General features: G+C 41.0%; 1 protein-coding gene across 3 annotated transcripts in view; it reads left to right on the top strand.

The window, feature by feature from the left end:
- Positions 1 to 17,468, top strand: part of SCARB1 (scavenger receptor class B member 1) — a 67,417-nt gene that overhangs the window by 33,711 nt on the left and 16,238 nt on the right. For all 3 annotated transcript variants that reach the window (XM_072144359.1, XM_072144358.1, XM_072144357.1), the window contains exons 4-8: positions 73 to 276; positions 387 to 482; positions 1,061 to 1,176; positions 1,737 to 1,903; positions 3,784 to 3,902. In XM_072144359.1, coding sequence (XP_072000460.1) covers positions 73 to 276; positions 387 to 482; positions 1,061 to 1,176; positions 1,737 to 1,903; positions 3,784 to 3,902 — 702 coding nt within the window. The remainder of the gene's footprint in view (positions 1 to 72; positions 277 to 386; positions 483 to 1,060; positions 1,177 to 1,736; positions 1,904 to 3,783; positions 3,903 to 17,468) is intronic.

The following is a 17,468-nucleotide window of genomic DNA, read 5'->3' as shown; positions in this document are numbered from 1 at the left end:
CAATCTAACACTGATTTAAAGCTTCCACTTAAATACCATCTTTCTCTTTTTTTTTTCTTTTTTTTTCCGTAGGTTTCTGCACAGATGTCAAAGGATTTGTCTTTTGCAATTAAAATCCTGCTTAATGCTGCATATGTGATGTATGACCAAAAAGCATTCATGAATCGTACTGTGAAGGAGATATTGTGGGGCTACAGTGACCCATTCCTGGATCTAATAAATACTTTGCTTCCTGGCAAGTTGCCCTTTAAAGGGAAGTTTGGCCTTTTTGCAGATGTAAGCAAAGTTGTATATCTAATGACCGTTTGGCAAAGCCAGTATGTCAGTCTATTGTTTCAGATTACAATGTGGTGACTGAAGGAGACTTTATTTATATTTTTTTTCAGTTCAATAATTCGAACACTGGTATTTTTACAGTGAATACTGGGGTAGAAGATATCAGCAAAGTGCAAATGGTGGATACGTGGAATGGACTCACAGAGGTAGTCTAAAAGATATAATACATATAATACCTTCTTTATATGACTACAAACTCATTTCTTCTATAGCAAAATCTGCAAATGGTTTGAAGCGCCTGCATTATACCTTATACCTGATGTGGAATAGACAGATTTTATTCAACATACTGTATATACTCGAGTATAAGCCGACCCAAGTGTAAGCCGAAGCCCCTAATTTTACCACAAAAACCTGGGAAAACCTATTAACTCTAGTAGAAGCCAAGGGTGGGAAATGCATTGGTCACAGCCTCCCCAGTATATAGCCTGCCGGACCCTGCCCCATAGTATATAGCCTGCCGGCCCATATCCCCAGTATATAGTCTGCTGCGGGGGGAAGCCGGAAAGGTGAGTTTTGAGAATATATATAATAAATATATATATATATATATCTATATCTATATCTATCTCAGTATAAGCAGAGTTTGGGGTTTCAGCACATTTTTTGCTAAAAACCTAGGCTTCTACTCGAGTATATTTAGAGCAGATTATCTTGTATAAGAAGTGAAATTATATAGCTCTCGATGTGGCTTTTCAAATATTATTTTACATGGCCATTCTAGGTTAACTACTGGACTTCTGAGCAAGCCAATATGATCAATGGAACTGCTGGTCAGATGTGGCCCCCATTTCGGTCCCCCTCCCAACCTTTAGAATTTTACAGTCCAGATGCTTGCAGGTAAGGGTGAGAAGGGCTTGGATATTTGTTGCAATTCCCCTTCTATAGCAAAGAGGCTAATGGTCCAGGAAACAAGGGCATCTGGCCTTGAATCTTCCACTGTATCTTCTGATGCAGAATATGACCTTTAAATGGACATTTCAATGTTGATGTGAAGGACCTCATTATGTGCTTTTTTTTTTTTTTTTCCTTGATAAATCTTTCACTTTAGCTTGTGAAACAGCTGAGACTTGAAAAAATCTCAGGGTTTTGTAGGAAAATGAATCCATTTAATGACCTTGTATAGTAGCAATACTATTAACGCATGAGGAGATAAGATTCCCAGAAGTGATGGCCAGACATATCAGATTTCGTAAATTTCCAAATTTGGAACTGGGCATGCCATCTGTAACTTTCACCATCTACACTCTGTTTTCAAGTTGCTGTTCAAAGGGCAGACTGGTTGCGACTTGTCTTGCTACATTTGACATCTTTTGGATGTGAAATTCTGAGAGGTGACCTTTAACTGTGGTGGTGAGAAATGCTTATTATAAAACTTTTTATTTTTTTTATAAATGCAGATCTATGAAATTGGTGTACGAAAAAGAGCACTCCTTCCGAGGAATACCAACATTTCGATACAGTGCCCCAAATTATCTTTTTGCGAATGGGTCGGATTATCCTCCAAATGAGGGGTTTTGCCCCTGTGTTGCGTCTGGAGTAATGAATGTTAGCTCTTGCCGGTTTAGTATGTATATGTTTATATTTTATATATTGAATGTAATGGACTGTACATTTTTACCTGTAGCTTGCATGTGAAGTATAACATTCTTGTTTTGAAATTCTCTTTACTGTGTAGGTTCTTGTATTCTACATCAAATAACAATTCTGAAGTAACAGCATTTCTTTTTTGGTGCTGTATCTCTGCCTCTCCTAGAAAGGAATAGTTTATAACTTTTGCTTGTAGTTTCTCTACTCTGCTCCTTGTTGACAGAATTGGATTTTAAGCACACGGCACTTTCAAAAGGGTTATGAATTTATTTGTAGATGTTTAGGATGAACAACTCAAAGGCACAGCACTGCTTTAATAGATTTAAACGGGCCTGAATTTGCCACCTGCTCTTTCCCAGCAAGGTTCAGTTCACTTAGATCAGTTGCCTTGGGGCTGTTGAGTGGTGTGGTTTTTTTTTTTTTTTTTTTTTTTTTTTACCCCTGGTAAATCGTGCATACGGATAAATGTGAATGCAGAGGCATGAGAGCTCCACTATGGCTGGATAAATCTCTTGTGGGACATTAACAAATGACAAACCATGGACCTGCCTCTTTCCTCTAACTCCCCTTTAAGAAAGAGTTTATTCCGTGCTATTCTCAAACTATAAGGCACACCCTGTCTGCAACCCTTTACACGCAACTGGATTTATACATGAACAAGTAATCTAGAGAGATTATTTTATTAGCTTTTTGGGGGTTTTCTCCCATGAAAATACACTTGTATTTTTGGTGAACTTATTTAGTGTACTTGGGTGTTTAAACTTGGCTGTTCACCACAAGTTATTCTGTATGTACCAAATAACAATGCTGCTATATTAGTTGATGATAATTCCTTTATATAGCACATACAGATTACGCAGCCCTACACAGATAGCAGTGGTCTGGTCTTGCTGTATTGCAATGTCCCTTATTAACCCCTTTACATCCATATGGCTATATTCATCCTATCTGCTAATGCATCATGCACATGGCACGTATACTGTATATACATGTCAAGACAGTGTCCCACTTTAAACGGTCATATCTCCTGATCCGTGGCACCAGAATTCTTGGTGCCCTATTAAAGAGGAGATGTAAAGTGTTAAAGTAAAAAAATTCAGATTTTTTAAATGCAGATCTAAAATCCCGACTGTAAGATAAACCATTTTGCGACTGACTGGTCCCTATCTCACATGTGAGACTTTAACCATTTCCTTGTTTAGAGGCAGCGGATGCAGCACTAGTTACTACTTGCTTTATACTTCTACTAGCTGACTTGCTGGAGTAGGCTCACTTCAAATGGTCACATCTCTGGAAACGTGACTCCTAGAAACACAATTCTGGTTTCCTATTAAATAGAATATCCCATTTTTTTATATTTTGCGTTTCTACGTGAAACTGAACTGGAAATATCCCCTCTAAGTTTTCCTGATTAACTATGTGCGTCTCCGATTTTGTTTTGCTTAGAAACAACGGAGATGTGACTTTTATTTGAGCCCCTTTCAGTCTGTCAGTTGCAGGCAGAATGCAGATGGAGCTGTAGAAGAATATTTGCAAAAGTACATGCAACCTTGGACTATCTCTAAACCTGGAAAATGGTGATGGATTGACGCTGTACAGGTTTATAAAATATTTGGGTTTTTTATTTTTTTTTTTTTTCTGTTAATAAAATCAAGTGAGTCATTTAAGGGGGGAGGGAGTGGAGGGAGAGGGTAAAGTGTTATCTGTGGTACCACTTTACATCTTGTAGATCCTCCTTTAAAGAACAGAACTTCAAGAATTGACTTGGTAATAGTAATGAAGTGGTTAATATTTGGAGTTTTTTTGTAAATTTGACAACTTTTTATTTTTTTATTAACTTTCCTATATTTTTACCAGGTGCCCCTCTCTTCCTGTCATTTCCACATTTTTACAATGCTGACCCAGCATTTCTGGAATCTGTGGACGGTTTACATCCTAGTGAAGCACTGCACTCTCTCTTCTTAGACCTACATCCTGTAAGTTTTTGTATCTGTGTGTCTTGTAATGATGATTCTCTATTGCCTTATCACAATAGAGATGATAAATCCAAGATGTAAGCAGCCCTGGTTTGCTCCATAAAAACACACATTGAAATCTTTAGGAAGTGAGTGAAGTCCACAAATCGGGAGTTTACAATCTGATGAATCTGTCCTTAATGGACACCTGTCATCAGGTCTGTGTCACTTGTCCTGTCACCTCTACCTGTTGGAGCAGCTCACAAGGATCCCATCCCAGCCTTTATCTAGTTATTTCATACATTATTCATTGTAAAATCATCTATTCTTTATCATATAAATGAGGCTGGTCACATGGTCAGAGGCAGTGATGTCACCCCTGTTCCCCCTCCCCTCTCCTCCCCCTGCTCATGTCTGTGTGTAATGTATAGTAAAGTATCTGTGCTGTATCTGCTGACATGCTGCATCCTCCTAATATACAGGTGAGAGACACAGACATCAGCTACACATGAATCTGACATGTTCTGCTGTAACATGGCTGCCTGGAGCTGCTGTATCTCTCCTAAACACACACATGCACACACAGGCTGCAGGGGGCGTGGCCACCAGCACCAGGAAGCACATCATTATACAGCCTCACATCATTATACAGGCTGTCAGTCATGCACTGGGGGCGTGGCTGTGCCTCCCACTCATGAATAGAGTGGACAGCTTGAATATGCTAATGCTTCATTGGACATTTCACAGGTCATTTGCATACAGCTTTAGGACCTCAATGCTTAGGTTTACAGGCATGTAGAGGGACAATGAAGGGATAGAGGCAATGCTCTCTAATGGCAGTTTATGAAAATATATTTAGTTTAGGGGGGTTATTTTGCATGACGGGTTCTCTTTAACTCTTGTTTCTTCCAATGTTCTTGAATCCATATAATCCACCCCCATCCTCCTCGAGAGAGCTAGCTGTAAGCAGCTCCTGAGATTTGTATGGACTCTCTCTGGCAGAGAAATGGTTTGTAATCTCCAGGCACCACATTATTCTACTGTTCTGTTGGTTATGTGGTAAACAATAGAAACATTGTATTGTATGCAGTTCAGCATTGAGAACTGCAGCCTCTGTTGGCGAAGGGGATTCCATAGTAGTAAATAGGAGCCATTCAGAACATCTGGAAATGCTCTCTGAGAACGCAGTGGCACAAGCAAAGTTTTCTAGGTGGAGTAAATCTCGTGGGACAACTGAGTCTTTCTGAGGCTCAATAAAAGAACACTTTCTTCTATTTATGAATGGTAAGGCAGTCTGAGGAAAAATGTCGTAGGATGGGTTTGTACAAGGCATTGCTTTACTTCAACTGTGTCTTGTGCATGGAAGGGAGTCTATCCCAACAGCCCATATATAAGTTTTCAGGGTTTTAAAAAAAAAAGGGGTTCCTTTTGGAGCAATTTTTCTTTTGTATAATGTGGACAATAAGTATTGTCTGAGCCAGAAAAAGCTTGTGTGGCCAGGTCAGAGTTGAGTGTTTACATACACTGATATTTTGTTGCAATAGCAAAAAACCAAACTTTTCTTTTAATTTTTTATGGATTGGTCTGTTGAAGTGCCATGGAACTATACAATATGCCATATTGGCCTGGCTGTACAGAAATTTCCACTGACAAGTGTAAATCTGGGCAGGGGTTTGCGTGTTGTTTTAAGCATCCTCTATTCCATAGTACAAGGATTTCATAATGCTGAAACATGAGAAGTAATTTAGATAAGAGGCTCTTTTAAGCCATAAATTCATTAGGCTTGCTATCATTTAGAGATAAGTGGCGAACATGGGCCATATGTTTTTATGTCAGTCTGAGTCAAATATTACCTACTGTTTTTATTTGCTTATTTATTTTATTGCTTTTACTGTGACATTAAACTTTGGTACTGCATGTAATAAACCAGGAAATCAGTGCGTTGTAAGCCAAGTTCAATTAGGACTGGAAAAACCTGATGTGGTAGAGAAAATGTTTAATATACAGGGTTATTTAATATTACAAACTTGGTCATACACCAAATATGTTTATGGAGTCAACAGGGCAGTTTCTTGGTTATTTGTTGTACAGGGCAAATCTCAAAAAAGCCTTTCCCCTTTTTATAACTCTTGACAGGCACAATATTATAATTTTAGAAGACTCTACATATTTTTTTTGAGTAATTAAAAAATGTAAATGCATAGATATACATACAATAATTGCACAGTTCCGATCATTCTAAAGACTCACAGTAGATACATAAATGGAGTTGATCAGAAGTACATAAATGTGATCACAACGCTATAGTACGTCACATGTCGGGTCCCGGTACATGGAGAGGGCTCGCGGGCCGAGCCCTCTCCAAAGCCGGTAAGTCTTTGCTGCATATTGCAGCAAAGGCTTACCGGTAACACCCGCGATCGGTGCCGGCACCAATCGCGGATGGTTTACCGCTGATCGGCGACGGCTTAAAAAAGACGGCGGCTCGCGGGAGCCGGCATCTTTCCGTGGATCGTTTCTCCCCGTGACGTCATCGAGGAGCGGCGATCCGTCGCCATGGTAGCTTCGGGTCTCACGAAGACCCGAAGCTACTTCGGGTTCACCCATTCATTACAATGTGCTGTCAGCACTTTGTAATGTATGAGTAGTAAAATCCCCATATACTGCCATACTGTAGTATGGCAGTATATGATAGGATCGTACAGACACCCTAGGGTTAAAGTACCCTAGGGAGTATGAAAAATAGTAAAAGTAAAAATAAAAAAAAGTTAAAATAAGAAAAAATTTATAATAAATAAACCTAAAAATTCAAATCGCCCCCCTTTCCCTAGAATTGATATAAATATAAATAAACAGTAAAATCATAAACACATTAGGTATTGCCGCGTCCGAAAATGCCCGATCTATCAAAATATAACGGTTTTTCACTGCGTTTAACCCCGTAACAGAAAATCGCGACCAAAGTCGAAAATGGCACTTTTTTGCCATTTAAAAAAAAATTCATTCTATAAAAAGTCGTGCAGTCCTAAAAATTATAACATTGTAAACGTCATCAAAATCCGCAAAAAAAGACACCACCCACAGCTCCATACACAAAGTATGAAAAAGTTATTAGCGCCAGAAGATGGCAAAATCCCCCAAATTTTGGTATCCCCGTAATCGTACCGACCCAAAGAATTTGGGCCGCACAGTGAAATCCGTAAAATCCAAGCCCACAAGAATACGGCACAAAAGCGTTTTTTTACCAATTTCACTGCATTTGGATTTTTTTTTCCCCGGTACATGGCACGGAATATTTAATATCACCATTTTGAAGTGTAATTTGTTACGCAGAAAATAAGCCATCACACAGCTCTGTACATGGAAAAATAAAAAAGTTACAGATTTTTGAATGTGGGGAGTGAAAAATGAAACCGCAAAATCGAAAAAGGGCCGTGGCGGGAAGGGGTTAATCTGTCCAGAACATAAACCAAACACTTCAATTTCAAAAAGATTCCCTAATTCTTGTGCCTCTGACCGATGTTTTCCTTTCTTTTTTCATTCTCCCTTTTTTCCCCTTTTTTCCCCTTTTTTCTTTCTCTACTACTCTTTGCTTTTTATTCTTTCCCTTTTCCCTCCTTTCCCTTCTATCCACCATTCCCCCAGAGAGAAGACTCTGTACAAATTTGAATAGTGATTTACATAAATACTTAATCAGCTCAAAGCTTGGTACATAAATACAGCACCAGTATGGAGTCCAATACAGAAGTACAGTACTAGTACTAAGCTTCATATAGAAACACAACACTTGACCCTATTTACATATATACAGTATCCCAAATGATTTTACATATGTATATAGCCCTGTAATATACATGTACAGAGTACCACCATAATGAATGAATGAATACATGCAGTCCCCACTTTTTAATTACTACTGTGACCCCTGTAATAACTAGATACTGTGCCCCCTTTATCAAATTGGTAGCCAGAATAGTGAAGCCCCCAACCCCCAGTGTGTAGGTAGCCAGCATATTGCAGCCCTCCAACCACCCACCCTAGTATATATGTAGCAAGCCAGCACTCTGCCCCCAGTAAAAAAAATAAAAAACAAAGTACTACCCTTCCTGCACCCTCTTTAGAAGTGTCACAGCCAAGCTGATGGCGCTACTGCTAATGAAGAGATGAGCTGTGGGGCTGCTGAAAGGTGGGTACGTTGTGTGTAGTGTGGTGTGTGTTTTTTTTTTTTTTTCTCCCCTTTGGGCAGTGGAAGGCTTCTGGTGCATCGTCCACCCCCGTTTCTTCCGTCAGGCTTGCGCACAAAGCCATCGTCTGGTAGAAGAAACGGGCCTGGCAATCTTTAATCCAACGCCTGTACTTCCCCAAGTAACTTTACTTGAAGATGTGAAATTGGCCTCATACAGCATCGCAGGATTCCATTCTAGAAGGAAGACAAATACTGATGATAAACTGAAGCCGGTTCTTCTCATCAGATTTCTTCCTTGACGCTCATAAAGAACTAATTGGGAATGGCATACAGCAAATAATGGAGAAAATAAAGTTTACTCATTGGAAAACAATTTCTGTACAAATATGCAATAAGTTGAAAAGGTTTTTTGCACATAAAGGGGCTTTCCCACAGCCTCTATTTCCATATTCCCACTAAATGCTAGGAATGTGGATACAACAGTAATAGAACAGTTAATATAATTTTGCAGACCTTCCCGTTTCTTGCACCCACTTGGCTAGATTTCTCTTCTGTGCACAGTCTAACATAGAAAAAGGGAGAAAGACGTAAAATTTACATGTAAAGGCAGTTCTTCCAAGCCCTAAAGTACCTTTTGCGCAAACCTCCATTTAATCAGTATTTTCACAACTGATTTATGCTATGTGTGCAGTCTCCTCCAACCAAATACAATGGCTCTGAGCCTCCCAGAGAGTAGTCTGCATTTAGACCCTCCCAGCGACTGTAAAATCACAATACACGCGGTCCCCTACTTAAGGACACCCGACTTACAGACAACCCATAGTTACAGACAGACCTCTCTGACCTCTGGTGAAGCTTTCTGAATGCTGTACTATAGTCCCAGATTGCAATAATCAGCTGTAAGGTGTCTGTAATGAAGATTAATTGATAATCCTTGGTGCCATTACAGCAAAAAAATGTTTAAACGTCAATTGTCACTGGGGCCAAAATTTTTTTTTGTCTGGATCTACAATGATAAAATATACTTACATACAAATTCAACTTAAGAACAAACCTCCGGACCCTATCTTGTACGTAACCCGGGGACTGCCTGTATACAGGCGGTCCCCGGGTTACGTACAAGATAGGTTCTGTAGGTTTGTTCTTAAGTTGAATTTGTATGCAAGTCGGAACCATATACTTTATAATTGTAACCCTAGCCAAATTTTTTTTTTTTTGGTCTGTGACAATTGGATTTTAAAAATGTTGGATTGTCATCAGAACCAGGATTAAGGAGTTATCCAAGGAGTTAGTCTTTAGGGACCATATCGCTAAATTCATGAGAATTTCTTCTTTTTTTAATAACATCTGTTTCCTTAATCTGCCATATATAAACATTTCTTCAATGTGCATGCCCTTTAATGGTTTCCCATAGAATACTTGAGGGCTTCTGCTTCTCTGTAGTACTGAGGTTATGAACAGTTTATATACCAACAAATAACCTGACCACACGTCTGTAGTAATACTTTGAAATCTTTGTGTAGGAACAAATGGGGTAGAAATGTTAAGTAACTGAATTTCTCAACACCCTCATCTGTATCTGATGGCTTCCGGGGCACAGGGTGCCATTTACTTTCCATAAAAATAGTTTCTTCATGCCAGTATTATCATGTCTGCTGACACTCCTGCAGCCATAATAAATATCTCTAGGATTGTAAATGAAATGTGCTGATTTTAATCAGTGGGAGATATTTTATCTTTGCTGTTATTGCCCCTATTTACTTGACCTCTTTAAACTGCCAATCCCTATTCAGGTCTGAGAGATCTTTCCAAAGTATATAAACCACCCATCAATCCCGCTGGAGGTCAGCATGTTTTTAAAAGGCTATTTTGTAATCTCTAAGCTTCTGATATAATGTAAGTGTTTTTAAATGCGCCCCCAAGTGGGACATTGTGCAACTACTTCACTAGGTAGGATGAACACCATAGGAATTGCTTTGGCTCCCTCTGCTGACTTTTAATGGCTACTGCACAGCAGAGTTGTTTGAAATGCTTTAATATCTCTTGGAGCCATTTCATAATTTAGTGTAGTGTTACAAATGAGTCGTGCACCTGTGACATCCCATGACCTGGACACTTTTCTATTCACTGCAAGCTTCCTATAGAACAGGGGTGTCAAACTCCTTTTCACCGTATTACTGTATAAATGCATTTACTCAACATTTAAGCAAGTGGTTGTATGGTAACAAATGTAATTACTTAAATTGGCCCCATGAGGGCAACCATAAATCTGCACATAATGTCAAATAAGACTGCCATGGCATCTCTGTGCCTCTGAAGTAGCCAATAGACGGTTAAAATAGCAGGCAATGGGCACAGTCCCGGTAGTGACCCCCACCTTTATAAACTAAAATGGGATTTGTGACTATTTGCCAGACACCATGTCAACCAGTAGGCAACTTGGTTAGTGCCCCCCAATAGTCAAAATGACCCCTTTTAGCCACTAGTCACAGTACTTTGAGTAGCCAAAAGTCAGAATCGCACAGCAGTAGTCACATAAAAAGGACTTTATAAGGAGTGGGTTACAGAAAAGGGGTATTATCAGTTTTCTGTAGCCCCCTCACTTGTAATGGCTCCCTACTGGTAGCACCCCTCCCCATGAGCTTTCCCTCCATTCAAAGCCTCCATCCTCATGTCTGACATTATTTGCTTCTGCCGGCTTTTGAGCAGTATAAAGTCTCTGCACAAAGGAGCCGAGTACAAGACTGCTGCTGCTTTGGGGAAAGGTGAGCATCCGAGTACTATAGGTCTTACGCTCCTCTCCGAACTTTGCGACATGGGGAAAAGGAGACCGGCCTGGATAACACAAGGCTGCAGGCTGGATTTGACCAATGGCTTGTTGTCTGACAGAGCCGTTATCTAGAAAACTTAAAGTTCAATATTTCTTCTGGATTAACTCAGCAGATGTGCAAAGCATAACTTGTTGTTGTGTGTGTTTTTTGTTGTTTTGTTATTCTTCACGATTAAGCAATTCTTAATCATGGTATTGCCCTATTCAGACTATATAGCTATTGGAGTTGATACATCCTTGTCAATCAAAACTAGTTTACATTAAAATGGCTTGTGTGCCAGTCATTATGATGAATGTATTCTCAAAAATAAAATTGCAGTATACACTTGAGTATAAGCCGAGTTTTCAGCACAAAAAATGTGCTGAAAAACAAACTAGAATTTAAAAGTCAAAACTCCCTTTTCAGGTCTTCGGTGGGCGTCAGAAAAATGAGTTTTGACTCAATACGTTTTCAGGCTGCCTTAGTTTTTTGTACAGGAGATTTGAAGAATCGATTCCTGAAAAGAGGGTATCCTGAAAAAGTGTTGGATGAGGTGAAATGTCACGTGAGGGATTTGGATAGATCATCCCTGTTGGTCCCTAGGCGAAAGGAGGATGGGGATAATATGATCAGACTGATTGCAACATTTGACGATAAGGCCCCAGAAGTAAAAAAACATACTAAAGAAATTCTGGGGGATCCTGTACCATGATCAAGATCTGAAAAATAGGATAGATACCCATCCGGCAATCGCATACAGAAGGGGCAAAAATCTAGGCGATCGCTTAGTCCATAGCCATCTGACACCAATCGCCTCGGATAATACCTGGCTCCACAAGAATAGGATTAAAGGGACCTATAGATGTGGAGATTACAGAGCTTGTAAACATATCAATCAAAGCAAATCCTTCTGTAGTGTGTCAACTGGGGTCTCCTACCAGAATCGTGAATTTAATCCCCATGGTACGGCAGTTGATGTTTATCTGGCCACCTGTCCATGTCCTCGTAACTATGTGGGGAAGACCATAAAAGAATTCAGGGTTAGAATCCTGGACCACATTGGGAATATCAGAAGAGAGGAGGATAGACCTTTGGCCAATCATGTTCATAAATATCATGGGGGCAACCTGGATGCTCTGAAATTTCAGGGCATCGAGAAAATTCGACCGTCCCCTAGAAGAGGGGTTGGAATAACAGCATTCTAAGAAAGGAAGCTCAATGGATCTTCCGGATGAAATGTGTGAAACCAGAAGGCTTAAATGACAACATCTCATTTGCACCATTCATATGAGTTAGTCTTCCTTGCTGTTATCTCTTGAGGGTATCCATCACTAGGGGTTTTCATCCCACTAGTGTACTGTGGCACTTTCGGTTGTTGCTTGGTGTCTATGCAATAGACGCGTGTGTGTGTGTGTGTGTGTATATATATACATATCTTTGATGTTCTCCGGCCCAAGACTCACCACCACTGAGCCGGCTTGATTTATCAATATTTCCATAATGATACAAGGGGCCGCACTGTTCCGGTTACAAATACCGGAACAATGGTCCCTATATATCATTCATTCATTCATTCTTTATCCTGCGATGTTGTCCCGGTCGCGTCCTAGAGGCACCATACTTACCAGAGTTTGACAGCTGGTTACGCCCCTAACAATGATAGGACCTAGTTCCTGTAGTCGAATGGAACCTGGGCGGATTGTTATTGTCACCACCCACCGCTGTGGTGACCTATCATTAATGAGTGGACGGCCTCACAGCGTCACATACAGTCTGGAGAGTTTGTCACCACCCACCGTTGTGTGGTAACCTATCACCATCGAGTGGGTGGATCTATGACTTCACACGCACGTCCCTCTCCCTCCATTGGACGCGATGACGGGTTTTGCCTCCAATGACGCGACTCGTCCGGCCCACAAGGCGGAGTCTCCTGTTTCATAGTTTATACGGTTGAAAAAAGACACTTGTCCATCAAGTTCAACCAAGGAAGGGTAGGGATTGGATGAGGAAGGGATTTAGGGGAAACAATCCTATATAGCATAACAATCAATGTTATTTAGCTGTAAAAAGGCATCTAGACCCTTCTTGAAGCTATCCGCTGTGACCAGCGCCTGAGGCAGGCTATTCCACAGATTGACCGTTCTCATAGTAAAAAAAGCCCTGTTGCCTCCGGTGATTAAACCTTGGTTTCTCCAAACGGAGGCAGTGCCCCCTCGTCTTTTGATTTGATTTAATCTGGAACAACTTGCCACCATATTTTTTGTATGGACCATTCATATATTTATATAAATTAATCATGTCCCCTCGTAGTCGTCTCTTTTCCAGACTAAATAAATTTAGTTGTTTTAATCTTTCCTCATAACTAAGACCCTCCATACCCCTTATCAGTTTTGTGGCTCTACGTTGAACCCTCTCCAGCTCCAGGGCATCCTTTTTATGGACCGGTGCCCAGAACTGGACAGCATATTCCAGGTGTGGCCGAACCAGTGCCTTGTATAGTGGTAATATTACATCCCTATCACGAGAGTCCATTCCACTTTTGATACATGACTTGATCCTACTAGCTTTAGAGGCAGCTGATTGACATTGCATGCTGTTATTCAATTTATGATCTACTAGTACCCCCAGGTCCTTCTCAACAAGGGACTCTCCCAGATTTACTCCCCCAAGGACATATTTTGCCTTTGGATTATTGGCCCCCAGGTGCATAACATTACCTTTATCCACATTAAACCTCATTTGCCAAGTGGATGACCAAACATTCAGTTTGTCCAAGTCACCCTGCAGCCTATGAACATCCTCCATAGACTGTATTACACTACACAGTTTGGTGTCATCTGCAAAAATACACAGTGCTATTAATTCCTACCTCTATATCATTAATAAATATATTAAATAGTAGTGGGCCAAGCACAGAACCCTGAGGTACACCACTCATAACTGGTGACCATTCCGAGTAGGAATCATTGACCACAACTCTCTGGATACGATCCTTCAGCCAGTTTTCAATCCAATTGCAAATGATTTCTGCCCAACCAATAGCCCTAATTTTACCCATCAGGCGTCTATGAGGGACAGTGTCAAATGCCTTTGCAAAGTCCAAGAACACAATATCCACAGCTGCTCCTCCATCCAGGCACCTGCTCACCTCTTCATAGAAGCAGAGAAGGTTAGTTTGACAACTTCTATTCTTAGTAAACCCATGCTGGTTATCACTTATTATTCTATTTGATGTCACATACTCCAGTATGTAGTCTTTTACTAACCCTTCTAGTATTTTCCCCACAATGGAAGTTAAGCTTACAGGCCTGTAATTGCCTGGCGAAGTTCTAGAGCCCTTTTTATATATTGCCACCACATTTGCCTTGCGCCAGTCACTTGGCACCACACCAGACATTACGGAATCCCTGAAGATTTTAGACAGTGGTACAGCAATAACAGAACTGAGTTCTTTAAGAACTCTGGGGTGTAACCCATCTGGTCCAGGAGCTTTGTACACATTGATTTTATTGAGCTTAGATTGGATAATGCCTACATTCAGCCAGTCTACTATATTACAGGGTGAATGACCCGCACTGGCACCACCCAAGTCAGAAGTTCTCTCTTCTATTGTATAAACGGAGCTAAAAAACCTATTAAGTATCTCCGCCTTCTCTTGGTCTCCAGTCACCGATGCCCCATTTTAAGAATAAAGGGGTCCAACCTGTTGTGACCCATTTTTTTTTTTTTTTTTTTGCATTGATATACTTAAAAAATTTCTTGGGATTTGTTTTGCTATCTTTAGCCACCTGTCTTTCATTTTGTATTTTGGCTGATTTGATTTCCTTTTTACAGATTTTGGTAAGTTTTTTGTAAGTATTGAAAGCCTCAGGTGACCCGTCAGATTTATATTTTTTAAATGCCCTCTTTTTCTCATTAATTGCCCTTTTAACTGTAGCTGTAAGCCACGCGGGGTGTAATCTAGCCCGTCTATACTTGTTACCTATTGGAATACATTTAGAAGTATAAAAACCCAGGATAGATTTGAATTTCTCCCATTTAACATTAGTATCACCATGTGACAGTATCTGATCCCAGTCTATATCCTGTATTGCAGCCCTGAATTTTTGGAAATTAGCCCTCTTAAAATTCTAAGTTTTCGATTTTCCCACCTGTTTCTGATTTTTAAAGTTTAAGAGGAAAATAATTATATTATGATCGCTGTTCCCAAGGGGTTCCCTGATACTGACATTTTGGACAATCTCCGCATTGTTAGAAATCACAAGGTCCAACAATGCATCACCTCTTGTGGGATCTTCTACAAGCTGCACCATAAAATTATCCTGAAGAATGTTCATAAAATGTCTCCCCTTCACAGATGAAGATGAGCCCTGACCCCAATTTATATTTGGAAAGTTAAAGTCTCCCATTATCACTACAGTCCCCTCCTGTGCAGCCCGCTCCATCTGTTTATATAGGTGACCCTCTATTTCCTCAGAGATGTTAGGGGGTCTATAAATTACACCAAAAATAATTTTCTCAAAGCTCTTGGCTTTGAATTTCAACCCACAGAGTTTCAGCCTCCTCACACTCTGAGACCACTGACTCATTCACAATCGCTTTTAAGTCTCTTCTGACATACAGACATACACCACCTCCCCTCCTATTTGCCCTGTCTTTCCGAAAGAGTGTAAAACCTTGAATATTAACACCCCAATCATGCGATGCATCGAGCCATGTCTCTGCTACACCAACAACATCTAACTGTTCCTCTAATATCAGAGCCTCAAGCTCGCCCATTTTGCCTGTAATACTTCTGGCATTTGTGAACATACAATTTAATTTTCCACAGTTATTTATCTGATTTAAAGTAATTTTACTGGCACATATATCCTCACCACTGTTCTGCAACTTGTGGATCTCCTTATCCACTGCCTTAGGCCCCCATACACCGCCCACCTCACCACCCACCAACATAACCTGCCCCCTCTCTGACCTGTCTACCCCTTCAGTGTCTTCCTTTCCCTCCTCCCCCGATCCTAGTTTAAATACTCCGCCACCCCTGCTAGGATCTTCTCCCCCAGCACAGCAGCCCCCCTTCCATTTAGGTGCAAGTTATCTGCGGAAAACAGGTTGCACCCCAGTGAAAAGTCAGCCCAATGCTCTAGGAACCCAAATCCCTCTGCTCTACACCAGGATCTGAGCCATGCATTTAACTCCCTGAGCTCCCGCTGTCTGCTCTGTGTAGCGCATGGCACAGGTAGAATTCCGGAGAATACGACCTTGGAGGTCCTTTCCTTAAGCTTTGAACCTAATTCTTTAAAATTATTCTTCAGGCTCCTCCACCTACCATCTATTCTGTCATTGGTACCAACATGGACCACAACAGCTGGGTCATCCCCAGCCCCTCCCAGTAATTTATCCACCCTTTCCGCCACATGCCGAACCCTGGCACCAGGGAGACGGCAAACCATTCGGTTGAGGCGGTCTTGGCGACAAATTATTCTATCAGTCTTCCTGATTATGGAGTCCCCTACAACCACTAGCTGCCTTGGATTACCTGCACTCCCATCCACCCTACTACTAGCTGGTCTGCTCCCCCGGCTGTGAGGGAGAGCAGGATCCGCTAGGGCTGCCATTTCTGACACTGACGTCCTTACATCATTGCACAATTTTGCAATTTTGCTTGGATGTTCAGAGTCAGAGTTGGCCCGCCTTTTCTTTGACCCCTTCCTACCCCCTCTATTTACAGTAACCCAGCTACCCACCTGGCCCTGCTGGCTTTCCTCTCCCCCCTCCACTTCTACCCCGCTTATTGCTTGCTCAGTGTGCAGCATACTCCTCTCAAGATTGTCAATTGCTCGCAGCCGTGCAATATCTTCCTCCAGATCTCTAACACGAGCTTCTAGTAGAAAAATATGGGCACATCTGTCACAGCGGTATTCACCCTCGAACTCTTGCTCCAGCAGTGTATACATGCGGCAGAGTGTGCACTGGAGCATACCACCAATCTTGCTAGCCATATCCTAGTAACAAAACAGTGATAAGTATACAAATCAAATGTACTTGTACTCCAGCTGATCCGCCGCACGACTATCACACGCCGGCGCCCACCATCAGGACGCCGGCATCTTTATTATTTTCTGTGTCCCCAATGAATATAAATTATCATTCTATTTAGTCTCATCCTGTACGGTTCTCCTGACGAGCCCCACTAGGGGCAAAACGCGTAGAGGTGGAGAGATGGGTTAAACAACTACGGAGGTTACTCTGTTATCAACTGAGTCTATAAGGCAACTGGAGTAATCTCTATACGCTGTAAATGAACCTGCCAATTGGCCACTGAGTTAACCTGCACCATATACTATTCTGTGTGTGTATATATAAAAAATTATATTATATAGCGCTCTCTGAGCTGTAATAAGTCCCTTTTTACTATCTGTGACAGTGTCCCTATCCTCTAACTTCTGCGCACACTGGTGCACACATTGGAGTATTTTTTTATTTTTTTCTTTAAAAGTTATATTTTAACTTCTCCTCAATTATTCCTGTGACCTCTTCGGGTTCTACTGTTGCAGCAAAAGGGCATAGCTGAACTTTTGCATTTCAATG

The sequence above is a fragment of the Engystomops pustulosus genome, chromosome 1 (genome assembly GCF_040894005.1).
Source record: "Engystomops pustulosus chromosome 1, aEngPut4.maternal, whole genome shotgun sequence".
NCBI lineage: Eukaryota > Metazoa > Chordata > Amphibia > Anura > Leptodactylidae > Engystomops > Engystomops pustulosus.
Note: the sequence above shows the minus strand (reverse complement) of the source record. Positions and strands in the feature narration are given on the sequence as shown.